Source organism: Phocoena sinus, chromosome 2 (genome assembly GCF_008692025.1).
Source record: "Phocoena sinus isolate mPhoSin1 chromosome 2, mPhoSin1.pri, whole genome shotgun sequence".
Lineage (NCBI taxonomy): Eukaryota > Metazoa > Chordata > Mammalia > Artiodactyla > Phocoenidae > Phocoena > Phocoena sinus.
The window spans coordinates 129,969,960-129,992,223 of record NC_045764.1 but is presented as its reverse complement, the minus strand read 5'-3'; the positions used below and the strand labels follow the sequence as shown (position 1 = coordinate 129,992,223).

Genomic DNA, 22,264 nt, shown 5'->3' with positions numbered 1-22,264 from the left:
GTATTGGAGAGTGTGACAGTGTGACAGAAGCAAAATTTTTCATGGAATGAGGGGGATTAACCCTGGCTCGGGTTGTAGATGACTCCAACAAGGCAGAGTGGTGAGTGGAATAATCTGATGATATGTGATTCAAGTGGCAGAAGATTAGGTCGGGGAGGGGAAGATAACTACCTAGAAATGGCAGTGAGGAGAAAAGGGAAAATAAGATATGAAAAGGAAGGAATCTTCAAAGAAATACTTTAAGAAAATTTCCCAGAACTGAGGGATTTTGAGCTTCCAAATTGAAACGGCCCACTGAATCGCAGCAGAGTGTTTAAATGTAGAGCCACACCAGAGCATCTCATATTGAATTTTCAGAATATTGGCAACAAACGCTATTCTAAAATCTTTAAGAAAGGAAAAAATATTGCAGTTAAAGGATCAAGAATCAGAAGGCGGGGGCTTCCCTGGTGGCGCAGTGGTTGGGAGTCCGCCTGCCGATGCAGGGGACATGGGTTCGTGTCCCGGTCGGGGAAGATCCCACATGCCGCGGCAGCGGCTGGGCCCGTGGGCCATGGCCGCTGAGCCTGCGCGTCCGGAGCCTGTGCTCCGCAACGGGAGAGGCCACAGCAGTGAGAGGCCCGCGTATCGCAAAAAAAAAAAAAAAAGAATCAGAAGGCGGGACTTCCCTGGTGGCACAGTGGTTAAGAATCCGCCTGCCAATGCAGGGGACACGGGTTCAAGCCCTGGTCCGGGAAGATCCCACATGCTGCGGAGGAACTAAGCCTGTGTGCCGCAACTACTGAGTCTACGCTCTAGAGCCCGCGAGCCACAACTGCAGAGCCCGTGTGCCACAGCTACTGAAGCCCGACGTGCCTAGAGCCCATGCTCCGCAACAAGAGATGCCACTGCAATGAGAAGCCTGCGCACCACAAGGAAGAGTAGCCCCTGCTCACCGCAACTAGGGAAAGCCCGTGCGCAGCAATGAAGACCCAATGCAGCCAAAAATAAATAAATAAATTAAAAATAAATTAATTAAAAAAAGAAAAAGAATCAGAATGGCTTTGGACTTCTCAACCGCAGTCCTGGGAGCTGAAGACAGTGGAGCTATGCTTTCAGAATTCTCAGGGGAAATGCTAGAATGCTACATGCCAACAACTACAGTTATGAAAGTAGAATAAAGATGCTTTGAGAGGTGTAAGGTTGCAAAATTTGTGTATTCCGTATATCCTCTCCCGGGAAGGAGCTAGAGAATGGGAGCAAGGGAACAAATCAGTCAGGAAGATGTGGGTAACAGGCCAAGGGCCCAACGTAAGAGTGAGAATCGGAGCATCCCCAGGGTGACAGTGAAGTGAGTCCCCAGGATGAAAGTTGTGCAGCGGGTTGAGCAGCAGAGTCCACATTGGAGCAGATCAGAAGGCGCTGCAAAAACGTCTGCAACAAGAGGGAATTGATAATATAACTGATGTATTTGAAGTATTCAGAGTGTTAGACAACTGTGGAAGAATTTAGGAATAAATCAGCAAGAAATCTAAACAAAAATTTTAAAAGATACCTATAACTGTAGTGAAAAAAATTTCAAAAGGAAATAGTATTTACTGAGTCCCAACAGTGTAAATCCTGACTATTGATCTAATAAAAGTTAGGACTATATTGAGCACGTTGAGGGCATAGAATTGTGTATATTTGTGGAGTGGGGTTTTGGAAAGGAGAGCTAATTTATCATCTTCCATAGTGGGAAGTTGATAGAAAATACTAACACTAAAAGAAAAAAAAAATCAGGAAATAAGAGTATAAGAAGGTCATTTAGAGACTTGGAGGTAAATACCGAAAGGAAGAGTAAAAGAGTTGAAAGTAGCTGTCCCTTGGGAGTCGGAAATGGTGGCTGAGGGTGGAGGAACTGTTCATTTTCTTAATACACGTAGAATTGTCTCTTTAAACTATATATAAGAATAAGTTTGATTAAAAAAACTAAGCCAGAAATAGTGTACAATATTTGTATATAAAATATAACATGAAAGTTGTATGATGAACTCATATTCTCTTCCTTACTACTGGGAAGAAACTATCACAGATTTGTCATATATTCTCAAGTATAGCTCATTTTCTATTCCCTCTTAGTTCTTCTCTTACCTTAACTAGAACAGACATTTTATAACTTCTTTAACTGCCTGTATTTTCCCAACTGGGATCCCTACAAAGGCTTTTTATTTAAACATAATAGAGCATAAAAGGGTGTACGAAAGTATTCTGAATAGAATAACTCCTCCTCTCTCCCAACTTCTTTCTCTCTTCTTCAGAGCACAGAGCAGTCATGGAAGCTGCTTTTGTGTATGGGACCACGTACCAATTTGTCTTAACCACAGAAATTGCCCTTTTGCAAAGTATTGGGTATGTATAAGAAGCATAAGTTAACAATTTTAAGTTCACTTATTTCACATTACTTATTCAGCATTTCCATTATACTCCCACAATGTGGACTTATCTGAGGGGAATCGTAACCAGATGTGAATATATAAATGAAACCTGAAATCCTCTTCATTACTATTATCTGCTGTACTAAAATGAACTTAAATATACAGAAGGGATGTTAAATTAAGGTGAACGAAGGCAGTATGCATAAGCCACAAGATGTGATCCCTTGAGTGGCCACGTGTATTTTACGAATAGATCTGCCACAGTGATCAGATAGGTGATAAAATAACAGCTTTCATAACTAAGCTCCAGAGATTCTTCCTGAGAGTTCCCTAAGTTACTATACCAGAAAAATCTTAAATATATTTGAGTACAGTTTTGAACAGAATGTTTTACATGTTTAATTTTCTTGTCTAGTTTCTAGCTTACAATTTTAGGTAGAGACCTTCTTTGGACTGCTTTTGGCTGGGCAACCTAGGGTTAAAGTTTTTCTTCTGTTTAGTACATGGGGACACAAGGAATAACCAGTGCATTTGAAGACTTCTAAGTTTGGCTTCAAAATGCTCTTCAGGAAAATGAATCCAAAGCAGGGCAAAATGGTGATTGTGTGACCTTTTTAAACCATGCAAGAGTTTTTTTGTTTGTTTGTTTGTTTTTTGCAGTACGCGGGCCTCTCACTGCTGTGGCCTCTCCCATTGCGGAGCACAGGCTCCAGACGCGCAGGCTCAGCGGCCATGGCTCACGGGCCCAGCCGCTCCGCGGCATGTGGGATCTTCCCGGACCGGGGCACAAACCCGTGTCCCCTGCATCAGCAGGCGGACTCTCAACCACTGCGCCACCAGGGAAGCCCCATGCAAGAGTTTTTAACGAGCCCTCCTGCTCACCTCTCATAGAATAGTGACTATTTGATATACCACACACAATTAATTAAATCCCAGACATTTTACAACTTTGTAAACATGGAGGTTAGTACACAGAAAACTGATAAAGTGAAACAATTTTTTTTTTTTTTGCGGGGAATGGATAGACCGAGAGTGAAGTACTTGCAAAGAAAAGTTACGTTTTTATTGCTCTGTACGACATTAACCAGCATTCCTTTTTCTATCTTCTTATTGAACTGCCATCCTGCTGGTTCCCTCAGTGAGTTAAATAAAACTTTGATGCATGTTTGCTATTTGTATAAGAATTAATTTTTTTAACAATTTGAGGATCATGCTGACGGTACCCTAAAACTTTACGGTAAGTAGTCACTGAATCTCAAGATACTTACAGTGAGCAGTAGTGTAGCCAGCTACTTTGCTCCTCCCAATGTAGACTACCAATTTCCCATCTTGGAATGGGGGAACCTTGAGATTCTCAGTCCCATTAGGATTCTGTGCTAGCCCCACACTTTCTCTGAGGGTTGTTTGTATTTTCTCTTGCATTACTAGCTTCTTGATTTTTCTGTTAATGAATAATTGCAAGTAACGGTGACATGCTTAAAACATAGAGGTTTGGTTATTTATTGGCAAGGTATAAGTCCTCTCATTTGTTTTACAAATACTGTTCAGCAAGACAGACTATATATTGATATTCTTGAAGGATTTATGCTTTCCCCCATTTTAAAAATGAGAGTTTAAAAATGTACAGTTATTCTGTTTTTCATAAACTTTTGAGTACATGACGTATTGGAGAAGTTTTCATTCTCATTTATTCATGGCTACAAAATGGTGAGGAGTCATATCTGGACCTGATGTGATAGGGAAGGACTGTGGATTCAGAATAATGTAGTCCTGGGACATCACTTCTGAGTGAAGTACTTAGTGATGACTTCGAGTTGTCTCCTAATGGGGAAGAGGTGAACGTATCTTTTCTTTCATTTGTTCTTTTTATTTTTTTCTTTCCTTTGTTCATTCTTTCATTCAACAAATATTTATTGAATGCCTTCTATGTTCTAGGCACTATTCTAGTTGCTGGGGCTATAACATTGAATAATCTAGTATATTAATTGTTATATCATGTTGGGCCTGAGTATGTTTGAAATGTCGGTTAAGAAGGGTATATATGCTCTGTAATGGCCTATATGGGAAAAGAATCTAAAAAAGAGTGGATATATATATATGTATATATCTGATTCACTTTGCTATACACCTGAAACAATACAACATTGTAAATCAACTATACTCCAATAATTTTTTTAAATGGTAAAAAAATAAAAAAAGAAGGGTGTATGTGATAGGTAGAATAAGAGGTAGCATGCTGTAGAGACACCAGTACTTTCTGCTACCTCCCCATATTCCCTTCTTAAAGAATCTGTGTATAGGCTAAGAAGGGTGTTACCCCTACCTCATACATATCACAGTCAATTAAGTTGGAGGTGGCCACCTGACCTAGAGTCATCCAATCCATGGACTTACCTGAGCAGATAAGATACCTTTTTCTAGGAACTTGGAATTGGGCATGGAGAAGCTGGACTATACAGCATTTTGGCTCTCTTGCCTGCAGGAATGTTTTGCCCATGTAGAAGTAAAGCAGAGAGAGTGGGGAGGTAAGAAGTGTTGATGGCCAAATGTCCCTGAACTCTTGCTGTTCAGATCTATATACATTTATCCTGTGATCCAGTTATTGAATTTTCCTTGTATTCTGTGAGATGCTCTTCTAAACTACCAGTAAATCCCCCTCACTCCCACCTTTTTGGTGTCTGTTACCTACAACCAAATGATCCCTGATTAAATAACTTTCCAACATTATTTTATTATTTCAGAGGTTATGATAGGTTGTCCAATCTCAGCTGGGTCCTCTTGCTCTCAACACTTTCCTTTCAGCAATATGTGACTATTTACTGTTCCTCTCAAAAAGTTATATACTTTGTTTGGGTCTTGGCTATATAGTTCCTTTTGTCTGAAATACCCATTAGTCTTATCTTCTTGGAGAAGTCATTCTCTCTTACTGTTTTCAGTCTCTATAATGATCTCCCTTCCCTTCCCTTCCCTTCCCTTCCCTTTCTTCTCTTTCCTGACTTAAGGCAGAATTAAATATTTCTTTGTTTCTCATAGCACTTTGTATATTCTAGCACTTATGAATCACATTTTCATTTTTTTTACTAAATATATGTCCTTTAGCCTAAGCCCCTCAAGGATTTGAATTATCTTATTCATCTTATTCTCTTATATTTAGCATAGGGCCTAACAGTATAGGCATTAAGTAATCTTTGAATGATCATTTCTTTAATCACTGAATCTATTAGAAATTACTTTGCAATTAAATTTGAAATCAGTGAATCTTGGAGCTCAGTTGAAGCATGTATCAAGAATTAAAATAATATTGTAAAAATAAAAATTTGCAGTATTTTGCCAAACTCTACTAATGCCATATGGAGATTTATAAAATGCTGTTTTAATTTTGGCAAACCTTACTTACTCACTATAAGTTTATCTTTGAATTCTCATATTGAAGGGAATGCCAAAACTCAAATTATAAGCCATATTTGCTGAGTTTTGTAATATTTCAGATACGAACTCACTAACTTCCATAAAGTGTCACATGGTTTCTATCTTAAGGTATGTTTTGGCTGAAGTTTATTCAAAACAGATTTGGGTTTAAATTAAACCTAGAAAATTTGTGTTACAAAGCTTTATTTATTTAGCACAGCTATAGAAAAGCTACTATACTTTAAGATAATCTCATTGTCCTCAAGGTGACAGTCTTTTATCTAAAAAAAAAGATTGTGTAGACCTGTCTCTAATTTAGAAGCTACCATATGAAAGAATTCAGGAAAATAAATGTTTATACAGCTCAGAAATTTCTTATATCCTCTTTTTTGCTTAGAAATTTCTTATATCCTCTTATATCTTTTATTTTGTTATACTGTTTTAGGATTTTACCAAAACAGTAATTCAAAAGCATGGACAAAGAGATTTGTTATATCTTTCTGCATGGTAGAAGGATCACACGTTGAACTTCAAGTGGGTCTGTCCCTAATTTTTAATTTACAGCACTGAAGATATAGAATACGCACATCTCTATTTTTTTCATTGTAAACCAGTCTTGGACTTGACCCAGCAATGTAGGAGAACACTAATGGAACAGTCATTGACTACACTGAACATTCATCGTTTTATTAAGACAATGGAAGCACCTCTGCTGGTATGTGTCTTATTTAAGTATATTAGATAATTCATATATAAGATTTATTGTTTTGATTCACAGATATGCATTTTACTTAGATGAGCTATATCTATTCCCCTTGGACATATTTACTTCATTTAGGCAGATTTAGGAGTAGTACCTTATTAAAGGTAGAATAGAAGATAGACTATGTATTCATAAAATGATATTTTAATGCCTTGAAGTGTTGTTGTTTTGAAAATGCCTTGAAGTGTTGTTGTTTTGAAATCCAATATAGCACTGTAATTATAATGGTAGTTGTAATGAACTGTGGAAATATTCTGTGGTAGTTATAAAGAACTATGACCATTCTAAGATCATGAAGATTAATTACATCATGGGTTAAGAAAAGACCTCTTTTGTGAATGGTTTGATCCCTGTTTTAAAAGTTCCTAAATATTGGAACTATAGCATTTCCAGTGCCCCACTTTCCTTACTGTCAGCCTGGAAGAATTTTGGAGAGACTCAGTAGGTGATCAGCAGACTTTTCTCTCTGAAAGTTCGAAGGGTTGTCCTGAGCATATGTAAAACCTTTAGTAGGCCTTCTCACTCACTATGTCCTTTTTAAATAAAAATTGTGCATATGTGCCGTAAATAATCCAAACAGTGCAGCAAAGTATAAAGAATAAAAATTTTAAAAGCCACCAGTTCCCATCATTCAGAAATGAACTGTTAGATGCACACCAGTCATCTCTGCATCCATATAGATACATACAGATAGAGGGATGAATGGATTAATGGACATATATTACATGACTTACTTTATAGTAAGAAACATTATATTTAATCTTATTTGAATTTAATAGAAGAAAAAGAAACGGATGTGAAACTAGAGGAATTATGGAACTTTTGAGAAATTGTTTCTTCATCAGAGGGCTTTTTAGGAAATATTGTCTTAAGTGTTGAAGTGATTATGAAAAACATTAAGAAATGAAAATCATTATTTAAAAAACTACATATTTGTATTTTAGCTAATATTGATTTACTCCTTGCTATGAAAGATGAGAATACTAACTTCTTACATTTATTTCCATCTCAGCTCCTCTTATCCTCCAGATTTTAGTTTTGTGTTATTTTACATTGTAAAGGTTATAATATTTATATTGTGTTCTATAACCATAATTCCCACTTTAAAAAAAAGCCTTTCTTCCACATTTAAATAGATTCAGAGCTCACCAGTCCCAATTTTACTGGCTTCATTCCTGAGTTCTTTATTTTGGTCAGTTTTTATTTGGTTAGATTTTGGCTTCAAACAACTAAAAAAAAAAAAGCAGTATGTAAATCTTTTTTCCTTTCCTTTCCCTGGGGGATGAGAGGGGACATTTATCTTATTTCCATGGGGAGAATATCCTCTGAATTTGGTTTGATCTTCCATTTCACCACAAAGCCCAGGTCAGTTCCTTGTACAGTTCTTCACCATTTCTCTCCTCATTTCCTTTTCTTCCAATGTTAAGATATTAAGAATTCTCAGGATTTTATCTATTCACCAGTAGACATTATCTATAAACATTAATAAAAAATGGAAACTGGGATTCAGACTTTTGGTAAACTCTGGATGTATGATCACTGCAATTATATGCATTATTTTACTTCTAAGCATGGGAAAATAGATGCAGGTTGGAGTTTGTGTGTGTGTAGTTGTGTGTGTATATTTGTATCTATTTTAAGTAGATACAAATGTGTTTAATTATTGTAGATATAAAAGCACAACTGCGTCTTATAATCATGATAGGGGCATGTCATTTTAAGTCGTGACAAGCTGAGAATAAATCTTAAGCATAGGAATTTTAAGTGATTTCAATCTTAAGTCAATTAAGTGAGATTCTGGCAGGCATGGAGTTACCCTAGATGCCTTCTTAAGATTCCCAGCAATGAAAACAGATGGGAAAATGGTACAATTACTGTGCTGTTGGCTAATACCAAGGACATTTTGGAATGCTGATGATCTTCTCTATGATCAGTTTATTCTGATAGAAAATTTGTATCTGAATACTAGGAAGAATCTTCAAGTGCAAATACCTGATAAAATATTTTAAAATAGATAAATTATTATATAATCATTTTCCTGTAAATTTAAATTTATTTCTTGTTTGTACATCTGAGAGAGCTGTCTCAGATCCAAAACACTTGACTTAATTTAAGCCTATTCTTATATAGGTAATTAGAAGGATGCTATTATGGTTTATTCAGTTAGCTTCTATTATTTCTTGCAGGCTCATGTGGCAATGTACAATATTATATAGCAAGGTGTTGGCTCCTGACATTATTGTCTCATATCTTTTTTTTTTCATTGTGGCAAAAAATGCAATTTACCCTCTTCACAGTTTTTACAAATATACAGTACAGTATTGTTCACTATATGCACGTTGTTGTACAACAGATCTCTATAACTTTTCCATCTTGAATGACTGAAACTCTGTATCCATTCAGAAACAACTCCCCTATTCTCTCCTCAGCCCTGGCAACCACCATTCTACTTTCTGCTTCTGTGAGTTTGGTCACTTTAGAGACCTCTTATAAATAGAATCATGCAGTATGTCTTTTTTTTTTTTTTTTTTTTGCGGTACGTGGGCCTCTCACTGTTGTGGCTTCTCCCGTTGCGGAGCACAGGCTCCGGACATGCAGGTCCAGCGGCCATGGCTCACGGGCCCTGCCGCTCCGCGGCATGTGGGATCTTCCCGGACCGGGGCATGAACCCGTGTCCCCTGCATCGGCAGGCGGACCCTCAACCACTGCGCCACCAGGGAAGCCCACAGTATGTCTTTTTATAATTAGCTTATTTCACTTAGCATGATGTACTCAAGGTTCATCCATGTTGTAGCATTTGTTAGGATTTCCTTCTGTTTTAAGACCAAATAATATTCCATTGTGTGTGTGTGTGTGTGTGTGTGTGTGTGTGTACAGATGTATATGTATCGATATCACATTTTACTGATCCATTCATCCATTGATGGATGTTCTAAGTTGCTTATACATCTTGACTATTGTGAATAATGCTACAATGAACATGGGTGTGCAAATATCTCTTTGAGATCCTGTTTTCTTTTGGATATATACCCAGAAATAAGATTGCTGGATCATATGGTAGTTCTAGTTTTGATTTGTTGAGGAATCTCTGTACTGTTTTCCATAGTAGCTACACCACGTTACATTGCTGCCAGCAGTGTGCAAGAGTTCCATTTTTCTCTACATCCTTGCTCATACTTGTTGTTTTCTGTTGTTTTTGTTATTGTTTTTTTAATATTAGCCATCCTAATGATTGAGAGGTGATATTTCATTGCTGTTTTGATTTGTGTTTCATTGATGATTAGTGATGTGGAGCATCTTTTCATATGCTTTTTGGCCATTTATATATCTTCTTTGGAGAAATATCTGTGTAAGTCCTTTGCCTGTTTTTTAATTGGTAATTTTTATTATTGTTGTTAAGTTGTAGGAGTTCTTTAAATATTCTGGATATTAACCACTTATCTGATACATGATTTGTAATATTTTCTCCCATTTCATAGGTTACTTTTCCACTCTGTTTATTGTTCCCTTGGCTGTGCAGACATTTTTAAGTTTGATGTAGTTCCATTTGTTTGGTTTTGCTTTTGTTGCCTGTGCTTGTGGTGTCATTTTCAGGAAATCATTTCCATTCCAATGTTATGAAGATTTCCCTCTATGTTTTCTTCCAGGAGTTTTATACTTTCATTTTCTACATTTAGATCTCTAATTCATTTTGAGTTAATTTTTGTATGTGGTGTAAGATGAGGCTTCCTCTTGATTCTTTTGCATGTGGATATCTAGTTTTCCCAACACCATCTGTTGAAGAGACTATCCTTTCTCCATTATATAGCCTTAGTGCCCTTGTCAAAGATCAGTTGACCATATATGCAAGGGTTTATTTCTGGGCTCTCTATTTTGTTCCATTAGTCTATATGTCTGTCTTTATGCCAGTACTACACTGTTTTGGTTACTGTAGCTTTGTAATATGTTTTGAAATCAGGAAGTGTGAGGCCCCAGCTTTGTTCTTCTTTCTCAAGATTGTTTTGGTTATTTAAGGTTCTTTGAGATTCCATATGTATTTTAGGATGGCTTTTCTATTTCTGCAAAAAATGCCATTGGGATTTTGAGAGGGATTGAATTGAATCTCTAGATGACTGGGTAGTATTTTAATAATGTTATATCCAATCCAAGAACATGAACATGAATGGGATGTCCTTCCATTTATTTTTGTCTTCTTTTCTTTCTTTCAGCAATATTTTGTAGTTTTCAATGTATGTCTTTCACTTCCTTGGTTAAGCTTATTCCTAAGTATTTAATTCTTTTTGATGCTCTTATAAATGGGATTATTTTCTTAGTTTTCTTTTCATATTGTTCATTGTTAGTGTAAGAAACACAACTGATTTCTTTTTTTTTTTTTTTTTTTGCGGTACGCGGGTCTCTCACTGCTGTGGCCTCTCCCATTGCGGAGCACAGGCTCCGGACGCGCAGGCTCAGCAGCCATGGCTCACGGGCCTAGCCGCTCCGCGGCATGTGGGATCTTCCCAGACCAGGGCACGAACCCGTGTCCCCTGCATCGACAGGTGGACTCTCAACCACTGCGCCACCAGGGAAGCCCCACAACTGATTTTTGAGGGTTGATTTTGTATCCTGCAACTTTGCTGAATTTATTCATTAGTTCTAATAGTATTTTTGTGGAATCTTTAGGGTTTTCTACATATAAGACCATGTCATCTGTGAACAGAGATAATTTTATTTCTACCTTTCCCATTCAGATGCTTATTTCTTTTTCTTGCCTAGTTGCTCTGGGTAGGACTTCCGGTACTATGTTGAATAGAAGTGGCAAGAGTGGACATCCTTGCCTTGTTCCTGATCTTAGAGGAAAAACATTCAGTTTTTCACCATTGAGTATGTTAGCTGTACACTTTTCATATATCACATTTATTATGTTGAGGTTCTCTTCCTAGTTTTTTAATGTTTTTATCATGAAAGAGTGTTGAATTATGTCAAATGCTTTTTCGGCATCAATTGAGATGATTATGTGATTTTTGACCATTGTTAATGAGGTGTGTTACATTTATGATTTTCATATTTTTTATTACATGTGTACATAATTATTTTACTGTGGTAAAAATATAATATGAAAATAGGGCAAAGATGCTATATACACCCACATAGAAAATTAGCTATTGATGGAAAATGTTTACATTTGAATAGCAATCAAAACTAAAATTTAGTTTTTTCCTCTATTTTCAATTTCTTTAAGAGGTTTCTTTTTTTGTTTTTTGGAATTTTCTTTTATTTATTTTTTTATACAGCATGTTCTTATTAGTCATCCATTTTATACACATCGGTGTATACGTGTCAATCCCAATCTCTCAATTCATCACACCACTACCACCACCAACCCCACCCCCCCACCATTTTCCCCCGTTGGTGTCCATAAGTTTGTTCTCTACATCCGTGTCTCTATTTCTGTCTTGCAAACCAGTGCATCTGTACCATTTTTCTAGGTTCCACATATATGTGTTAACATACGATATTTGTTTTTCTCTTTCTGACTTACTTCACTCTGTACGACAGTCTGTAGGTCCATCCATGTCTCTACAAATGAACCAATTTCATTCCTTTTTATGGCTGAGTAATATTCCATTCTATATATGTATCACATCTTCTTTATCCATTCCTCTGTCAGTGGGCATTTAGGTAGCTTTCATGACCTGGCTATTGTAAATAATGCTGCAATGAACATTGGGGTGCATGTGTCTTTTTGAATTATGGTTTTCTCAGGGTATATGCCCAGTAGTGGGATTGCTGGGTCATATGGTAATTCTATTTGTAGTTTTTTAAGGAACCTCCATACTGTTCTCCATAGTGGCTGTATCAATTTACCTTCCCACCAACAGTGCAAGAGGGTTCCCTTTTCACCACACCCCCTTCAGCATTTGTCGTTTGTAGATATTCTGATGATGCGCATTCTAACTGGTGTGAGGTGATACCTCATTGTAGTTTTGATTTGCATTTCTCTAATAATTAGTGATGTTGAGCAGCTTTTCATGTGCTTCTTGGCCATCTGTATGTCCTCTTTGGAGAAACATCTATTTAGGTCTTCTGCCCAGTTTTGGATTGGGTTTTTTTTTTTTTTAATATTGAGCTGCATGAGCTGTTTATATATTTTGGAGATTAATCCTTTGTCCACTGATTCGCTTGCAAATATTTTTTCCCATTTTGAGGGTTGTCTTTTCGTCTTGTTTGTAGTTTCTTTTGCTTTGCAAAAGCTTTTAAATTTCATTAGGTCCCATTTGTTTATTTTTGTTTTTATTTCCATTACTCTAGGAGGTGGATTAAAGAAGATCTTGCTGTGATTTATGTCAAAGAATGTTCCTCCTATGTTTTCGTCTAAAAGTTTTATAGTGTCCGGTCTTACATTTACATCTCTAATCTATTTTGAGTTTATTTTTGTGTATGGTGTTATGGAGTGTTCTAATTTCATTCTTTTTCATGTAGCTGTCCAGTTTTCCCAGCACCACTTATTGAAGAGGCTGTCTTTTCTCCATTGTATATCCTTGCCTCCTTTGTCATAGATTAGTTGACCGTAGGAGCATGGGTTTATCTTTGGGCTTTCTATCCTGTTCCATTGATCTATATTTCTGTTTTTGTGGCAGTTCCATATTACGTTTAATACTGCAGCTTTGTAGTATAGTCTGAAGTCAGGGAGTCTGATTCCTCCAGCTCCGTTTTTTTCCCCTCAAAACTGCTTCGGCTATTCGGGGTCTTTTGTGTCTCCATACAAATTTTAAGATTGTTTGTTCTAGTTCTGTAAAAAAAAAAAGAAGGCCATTGGTAATTTGATAGGGATTGCATTGAATCTGTAGATTGCTTTGGGTAGTATAGTCATTTTCATAATATTGATTCTTCCAATCCAAGAATATGGTATATCTCTCCATCTGTTGGTATCATCTTTAATTTCTTTCAACAGTGTCTTATAGTTTTCTACATACAGGTCTTTTGTCTCCCTAGATAGGTTTATTCCTAGGTATTTTATTCTTTTTGTTGGAATAGTAAATGGGAGTGTTTCCTTAATTTCTCTTTCAGATTTTTCATTAGTATATAGGAATGCCAGAGGTTTCTGTGCAATAATTTTGTATCCTGCAACTCTACCAAATTCATTGATTAGCTCTAGTAGTTTTCTGGTGGCATCTTTAGGAATCTCTATGTATACGGTTCTCTATGTATAGTATTATGTCATCTGCAAACACTGACAGTTTTACTTCTTCTTTTACAATTTATATTCCTTTTATTTCTTTTTCTTCTCTGATTGCTGTGGCTAGGACTTCCATAACTATGTTGAGTAATAGTGGCAAGAGTGGACATCCTTCTCTTGTTCCTGATCTTAGAGGAAATGCTTTCAGTTTTTCACCATTGAGAATGATGTTTGCTGTGGGTTTGTCATATATGGCCTTCATTATGTTGAGGTAGGTTCCCTCTATGCCCACTTTCTGGAGAATTTTTATGATAAATGGGTGTTGAATTTTGTCAAAGGCTTTTCCTGCATCTATTGAGATGATCTTATGGTTTTTATTCTTCAATTTGTTAATATGATGTATCACATTGATTGGTTTGCATGTATTGAAGAATGCTTGCATCCCTGGGGTAAATCCCACTTGATCATGGTGTATGATCCTTTTAATGTGTTGTTGGATTCTGTTTTCTAGTATTTCATTGAGGATTTTTGCATCTATATTCATCAGTGATATTGGTCTGTAATTTTCATTTTTGGTAGTATCTTTGGTTTTCATATCAGGGTGATGGTGGCCTTGTAGAATGAGTTTGGGAGTGTTCCTTCCTCTGCAGTTTTTTGGAAGAGTTTCAGAAAGATGGGTGTTAGCTCTTCTCTAAATGTTTGATAGAATTCACCTGTGAAACCATCTGGTCCTGGGCTTTTGTTTGTTGGAAGATTTTTAATCACAGTTTCAATTTCATTACTTGTGATTGGTCTGTTCATATTTTCTATTTCTTCCTTGTTCAATCTTGGAAGATTATACCTTTCTAAGAATTTGTCCATTTCTTCTAGGTTGTCCATTTTGTTGGCATATAGTTGCTTGTAGTAGTCTCTTAGGATGCTTGTATTTCTGCAGTGTTTGTTGTAACTTCTCTTTTTTCATTTCCAATTTTGTTGATTTGAGTCCTCTCCCTCTTTTTCTTGATGAGTCTGGCTAATGGTTTATCAATGTTTATCTTCTCAAAGAACCAGCTTTTAGTTTTATTGATCTTTGCTATTGTTTTCTTTGTTTCTATTTCATTTATTTCTGCTCTGATCTCTACGATTTCCTTCCTTCTGCTAACTTTGGGTTTTGTTTGTTCTTCTTCCTCTAGGTCCTTTAGGTATAAGGATAGATTGTTTATGTGAGATTTTTCTTGTTTCTTGAGGTAGGCTTGTATAGCTATAAACTTCCCTCTTAGAACTGCTTTTGCTGCATCCCATAGGTTTTGGATTGTCGTGTTTTCATTATCATTTGTCTGTAGGTAGTTTTTGATTTCCTCTTTGATTTCTTCAGTGATCTGTTGGATATTTAGTAACGTATTGTTTAGCCTCCATGTGTTTGTGTTTTTTACGTTTTCTTCCCTGTAATTGATTTCTAATCTCATAGTGTTGTGGTCAAAAAAGATGCTTGATATGATTTCAATTTTCTTAAATTTCCTGAGGCTTGATTTGTGACCCAAGATGTGATCTGTCCTGGAGAATGTTCCATGCACACTCGAGAATAAAGTGTAATCTGCTGTTTTGGGATGGAATTTCCTATATATATCAATTAAATCTATTTGGTCTCTTGTGTCATTTAAAGCTTGTGTTTCCTTATTAATTTTCTGTTTGGATGATCTGTCCATTGGTGTAATTCAGGTGTTAAAGTCCCCCACTATTATTGTGTTACTGTCGATTTCCTCTTTTATAGCTGTTAGCAGTTGCCTTATGCATTGAGGTGCTCCTATGTTGGGTGCATATATATTTACAATTGTCATATCTTCTTCTTGGATTGATCCCTTGATCATTATGTAGTGTTCTTCTTTGTCTCTTGTAACATTCTTTATTTTAAAGTCTATTTTATCTGATATGAGTATTGCTACTCCAGCTTTCTTTTGATTTCCATTTGCATGGAATATCTTTTTCCATCACCTCACTTTCAGTCTGAATGTGTCCCTAGGTCTGACGTGGGTCTGTTGTAGACAGCATAAATATGGGTCTTGTTTTTGTGTCCATTCAGCAATCCTGTGTCTTTTGGTTGGAGCATTTAATCCCTTCACGTTTAAAGTAATTATTGATATGTATGTTCCTATGACCATTTCCTTAATTGTTTTGGGTTTGTTTTTGTAGGTCCTTTTCTTCTCTTGTGTTTCCCACTTAGAGGAGTCCCTTTAGCATTTGTTGTGGAACTGGTTTGGTGGTGCTGAATTCTCTTAGCTTTTGATTGTCTGTAAAGCTTTTGATTTCTCCATCGAATCTGAATGAGATCCTTGCCAGGTAGAGTAATCTTGGCTCTAGGTTCTTGCCTTTCATCACTTTAAGTATATCGTTCCACTCCCTTCTGGCTTGTAGAGTTTCTGCTGAGAAATCAGTTGTTAACCTTATGGGAGTTCCCTTGTATGGTATTTGTCATTTTTCCCTTGTTGCTTTCTATAATTTTTCTTTGTCTTTAATTTTTGCCAATTTGATTCCTATGTGTCGCGTCGTGTTTCTCCTTGGGTTTATCCGGTATGGGACTCTCTGTGCTTCCTGGACTTGGGTGGTTATTTCCTTTCCCATGTTAGGGAAGTTTTTGAATGTAACCCCTTCAAATATTTTCTCAGGTCCTTTCTCTCTCTCTTCCCCTTCTGGGATCTCTGTAATGTGAATGTTGTTGCGTTTAATGTTTTCCCAGAAGTCTCTTAGGCTGTCTTCATTTCTTTTCATTCTTTTTTTTTATTCTGTTCGGCAGCAGTGAATTCCACCATTTTATCTTCCAGGTCACTTATCCTTTCTTCTGCCTCATTTATTCTGCTATTGATTCCTTCTAGTGTAGTTTTCATTTCAGTTATTGTGTTGTTCATCTCTGTTTGTTTGTTCTTTAATTCTTCTAGGTCTTTTTTAAACATTTCTTGCATCTTCTTGATCTTTGCCTCCATTCTTTTTCCGAGGTCCTGGATCATGTTCACTATCATTCTGAATTCTTTTTCTGGAAGGTTGACTATATCCACTTCATTTAGTTGTTTTCCTGGGGTTTTATCTTGTTCCTTCATCTGGTACATAGCCCTCTGCCTTTTCATCTTGTCTATCTTTCTGTGAATGTGGTTTTTGTTCCACAGGCTGCAGGCTTGTAGTTCTTCTTGCTTCTGCTGTCTGCCCTCTGGTGGATGAGGCTATCTAAGAGGCTTGTGCAAGTTTCCTGATGGGAGGGACTGGTGGTGGGTAGAGCTGGCTGTTGCTTTGGTGGGCAGAGCTTAGTAAAACTTAATCCACTTGTCTGCTCATGGGTGGGGCTGGGTTCCCTCTTTGTTGGTTGTTTGGCCTGAGGCGACCCAGGCTCTTTGCGGGGGGGGGGGGGGGGGGGGGGGTCATGGCGGACTCTGGGAGTTCTCATGCCAAGGAGTAATTCCCAGAACTTCTGCTGCCAGTGTCCTTGTCCTCACGGTGAGACACAGCCACCCCCGCCTCTGCAAGAGACCCTCCAACACTAGCAGGTAGATCTTATTCAGTCTCCTATGGGGTCACTGCTCCTTTCCCTGAGTCCTGATGCACACACTAGTTTGTGTGTGCCCACCAAGAGTAGAGTCTCTGTTTCCCCCAGTCCTGTCAAAGTCCTGCAATCAAATCCCGTTAGCCTTCAAAGTCTGATTCTCTAGGAATTCCTCCTTTCGTTGCTGGACCCCCAGATTGGGAAGCCTGACGTGGGGCTCAGAACCTTCACTCCAGTGGGTGGCCTTCTGTGGTATAAGTGTTCTCCAGTTTGTGAGTCACCCACGCAGCAGTTACGGGATTTGATTTTATTGTGTTTGCGCCCCTCCAGCTGTCTCATTGTGGCTTCTCCTTTGTCTTTGGAGGTGGGGTATCTTTTCTGGTGAGTTCCAGTGTCTTCCGGTCGATGATTGTTCAGCAGTTAGTTGTGATTCTGGTGTTTTTGCAAGAGGGAGTGAGAGCACGTCCTTCTACTCCGCCATCTTGAACCAATCCTGATTTTCACATGTTGAACCATCCCTGCATCCCAGGAATCAGTCCCTCTTGGTCATGGTGTTTAATCCTTTTAAAGTTTTGTTGAATTCATTTTATTAGTATTTTATTGAGGATATTTGCATGAGTTTTCATCAGGGATATTGGTCTGTAGTCTTCTTATAGTATCTTTGTCTGGTTTTGGTATGAGAAAAATGTTGGCCTCATACAATAAGTTTGGAAGTGTTCCCTCCTCTTTATTTTTTTGGAAGAGTTTGAGAAGGATTGGCATTAATTCTTTTGAAATGTGTGATAGAATTCTACAGTGAAGTCATCTCTGCCTGCAGTTTACTATGTTAGGAGATTTTTGATTGCTGATTCAGTCTCTCCTTACTAGTTATATGTTCAGAGTTTCTATTTCTTCTTTATTCAGTCTTTTTTTTTGGCCATGCTGTGTGGCATATGGGATCTTAGTTCCCCAACCAGGGGTCAAACCTGTGCCCCCTGCAGTGGGAGCATGGAGTCTTAACCACTGCATCACCAGGGAAGTCCTTGATTCAGTCTTGGTAGGTGTATATGTCTAGGAGTTTATCAGTTTCTTCTAGTTTATCTAATTTGTTGGTATATAATAGTTCATAGCGGTCTCTTATAGTCCTTCATTTTCTTATATCGTTTTTTGAAAATTTCTAAGTTGTATTTCTCACCCCTGGTGCAAGAGTGCTTCTGTCACTTTTGTATATTTTATACTAATTTATAATTTTAAAAATATACATATTTTTATAGATATATAAAATTATTAGTAATTTTTATGGTACTATTAGCAATCTTCTTGGTACTACTCTATTACTTTTTCTGTCTATCAAGGACATTTGTAATTTTGTCTTTTGTCTAATGGAATGGATTATAACTTTATAATTAAGGAACCACAGGGTTTTAGAAGAAGTATACCAGCTTGTATGGAAAGGGACAGAAACAGCACAAAATGAAAAGAAGTCTTTAGACTCCCCATATTCTATGGACAGGAAATGACTGAGAAATCTGCTCAGCTGCAGACACAGGCTCCCTTTTTTTGTATGCAAGAAAGGATGAGTTGGAGGGCAGGTCAAGAGCCCAAATATGTAACCCAGAGCCTCAGAGAACAAACCCTTAGGGAGTAGGACTGAGCCCTAATCAAGGAACTGGCCCATATGCCTGAATGGGCTTCAGAATCCCTACACACTAATGACCATTTTATGCTTCTGCTTTCTCCCCTTTCAAACAGTAATGTATATAGTGGTTATCTTTTGCCTGTTCCATCATTGTCTATTGAGAATGAGGAAAAATAATTCATTCATTTCTTCACATTGAGAGGAATAGTTCTCAAGGAGCTATATCCAAGAGACCACACTAGACCTGAATGTAGACGATGAGGTCTTAGAGTTTGCATTGGTCTCAAAGTCTGATGGGATGAGGCTGGAAATCTTGGAGAGAAGTGTTATTTGCATGTGATACGGGTGGAAATTGTAGCCAGAGAGTAGACCATTGACTACAACAATTCATATCTGTCCCACTTGCAAAATATACTCACTTCTCTCTCCAAGCCCCCCAAAGCCTCATCCTACCAGACTTTGATTAAATTTTCCAAAGATGGCAATAACAACTCTCCCATCTCATAAACTCTCCTTATCGTGTGACATTATGAATGTGCCTGTCCAGTGGTAGAGTCTATGTCTTCTCTCCTTGAACACGATTGAGCCTTTGTGACTGCCTTGACCAGTAGAATAAGGCTGAAATGATGATATGTGGCTTCTGTGTCATAGAATGCCATGTGCTTCTGCCTTGCTCTCTTTGATTGCTCATTCTTAAAACCCAGCTACTTTTCCGTGAAATTAAGCCTGAGGAGAAGTCATGTGAAGAGGAACTGAGGTCCGCAGCCCACGGTTCTGGCTGAGCTCATAATAGTCAGCAACAGCTTGCTAGCCAGTGAATGAGCCATCTTTAAAGTGGAACCTTCACCTTCCAGTCGAAATGCCCCACTAATGCAATGTGGACCAGAGATGAGCTTGCAGACATATGGACAAAATAAATGATTCTTGTTACTTTAAGCCATCAGGTGTTGGCGTGCTTTGCTACATACACAGTGATAGATGCTTGGAACACACCCTCATCTGTTTCTATGGCATTAACTACACTGATTCTCAGATTTGAATTTTCAGGTCCGACGTTTCTTCAGAGTTCCTGTCCCATATATTTAACTACTAACTAGATGTCTTTCTCCGAAGCTCTACATGTCCGGCATTAATGTGTTATCCTTTACCATCTGTTCTTGCTCCATTATCTTGGTTAATTTATTGTCCGGTCATTCATGGCAGAAACCTGGAAAGCCATTCTCAACTCCTACATCTCTCTGCATCTAATTTTAGATCTTAAATATCTTTTGAATTCTTCATCCTAACAGCCAGCGCTTTAAGGATCTTTAATCCTCTCTCTCGTGTACTATTTTAGCAATAAAAACTGATCTGGTCTATACTGTATTCCTGTACTTCACTCTCTTTAAGTTTATGCTCTCTGTTGCTTGCAGAGTGATATCATTTATTTAATTTATTTATTTATAAAACATCTTTGTTGAGATATAGTTCACATATCATTGAATTCACCCATTTAAATGGTAGGATTCATTGGTTTTTAGTATATGTTTTTTTGTTTCTGTTCTTTGGTTTTTTTGGCCACATGGCATGTGGGATCTTCGTTCCCCAGAGTCTTAACCACTGGACCACCAGGGAAGTCCCTTTTTTCTTTTTTTTTTTAAACAGAGTGATATATTTTAAATACACATATATGATCTTGTTACCATAATTTTTGCAGTTCCTAACTGGCTTCCAATTATTTACAGAATAAAGCCCTACCTTCTTAGGAGGATATATATAGTTTTTAATGATTTGTCCCCTTGCCAGATCTCCAGTCTTACTGTCTTTTCCCCCTTTTTACTTTTTTAATACTAAATTTCTTATAGTTCTCCAAATACACAAAGAAAAAACCAGGCTTTTCTACTCCTTCAGGCTGTTACACGCATTCAGGTTTTGGCATAATTGAGCTCTGTGTTGTTGTAGCACTGAGGTTCCCACCTTCTCGCTGGCTGTTTCCCGGTGTTGCTCTTACCTCCTACAGGCTGTTCTCAGATCCTGACCATGTGGCCCCCTCAAAAAATTGCAGTTTTCTCCATCAAAGCCAGCAGACAAATCTCACTCCTTTGTGCTATGACAGTCTTACATGGTGTGACCTAATCCAGGGAGTGACTCTGCTATAAGTATCACCCACACTCAAGGAATTAGGATTATACAAAATATAGGTGTACACCAGGAATCTTGGGGACCATCTTAGAATTCTGCTTACCATAGGTAAATATAGATTCCTCTGTGAAAACTTTTATGATTAAAAAACACCTCAATAATTAAAAATTTTACAAGAATGCATCTTCCCGTGTATCTGCTTTTATCCACTCTGCTGGTTACTCAGTGGGCTCTTTCAATCTGGCAGCTCATGCTTCTTCAGTTGTGGGAAACTTTTGTGTGTATTTCAGTGATGATTTCTTCCCTTCTGTTTTCTCCCTTCTCTCTTTCTGGGACTCCTATTTGAACGTTGGGCCCCTTGAACTAGTCCCTCAATTTTATCTCTTCTATTATCCATCTGTCTTTTGCTATACTTTCTGGCAGATTTATTCAACTTTATTTTTCATTTCTTTATGGATAATCTATCTTCCTATCCTTTTGAGCTTCTCTTTGGTGGTTTTCTGAACCTTCTTCTGAATAGTCTGTTTCCTCCACGTTACTTGTTTTTCTGTTTGTTCTGGTCTCTGTCTTTCATGTTAGAGGCTGTCCTTAGATGCTTGTTACTCTTTGTTCATGATTTAGAATCTGAAACTAAAAAAGCTGATTGGAAATTCTGAGGCTGTCGATCGCACTTGTTAACTCTGAGCTCCATAGGGTGATTGGATCTGGGCTGCTTTCTGGTGAACCTCAATGTCAGTAGCATTAAACTTTTTCTTGTGGTTACTCAAGGTCCCCAGAAAAGGAACTTCCAGTTTTCAGCTGGTGTACAGAAGTCTGGCTGCTAGCATACTGGAAACTGAGTGGGAAAGGGCTAAAAGGAGTCTCAGCATTTGGGTACTCAATCCCCCTGCTTTGGGTATGGTATTCCCACTCTCAGCTGTTCCTGCAGTCCGGCCAGATTTCTTCTGGTGTGAGGGAGGGACCTAAGTTCATGGAGTTGGGGAGGGGAATCTAGGGATCTAATGCTTCCTCAAAAGTTTTACCTGTTCCTCCTTATTTTGGAGCCTTCCTGCCATTCCCCTTCCAATATTTCTCTCCCAGTTCCAGAGACGCCAGGCAGTGACAGTTCCTGAGCAATTTTAGGATTCTGCAGTTAAAGTGAAATTGTCTCTTAGCTTTTCCTCTCTCATGGCTTTAGGGTTTTGTTCTCCAGCTTCCAAAATTTTGCTGCCTTTTCTCTTTTCCTTTCTTCACATATGTATGTTTATCTCTTTTGAAAAATCCTACTGCTGTAGTTTGTGCTGGGATTTCT

General features: G+C 37.8%; 1 protein-coding gene across 2 annotated transcripts in view; it reads left to right on the top strand.

Moving 5' to 3' along the window:
- Positions 1 to 22,264, top strand: part of TXNDC16 (thioredoxin domain containing 16) — a 120,289-nt gene that overhangs the window by 42,183 nt on the left and 55,842 nt on the right. For both annotated transcript variants that reach the window (XM_032624689.1, XM_032624690.1), the window contains 2 exons: positions 2,280 to 2,370; positions 6,369 to 6,519. In XM_032624689.1, coding sequence (XP_032480580.1) covers positions 2,280 to 2,370; positions 6,369 to 6,519 — 242 coding nt within the window. The remainder of the gene's footprint in view (positions 1 to 2,279; positions 2,371 to 6,368; positions 6,520 to 22,264) is intronic.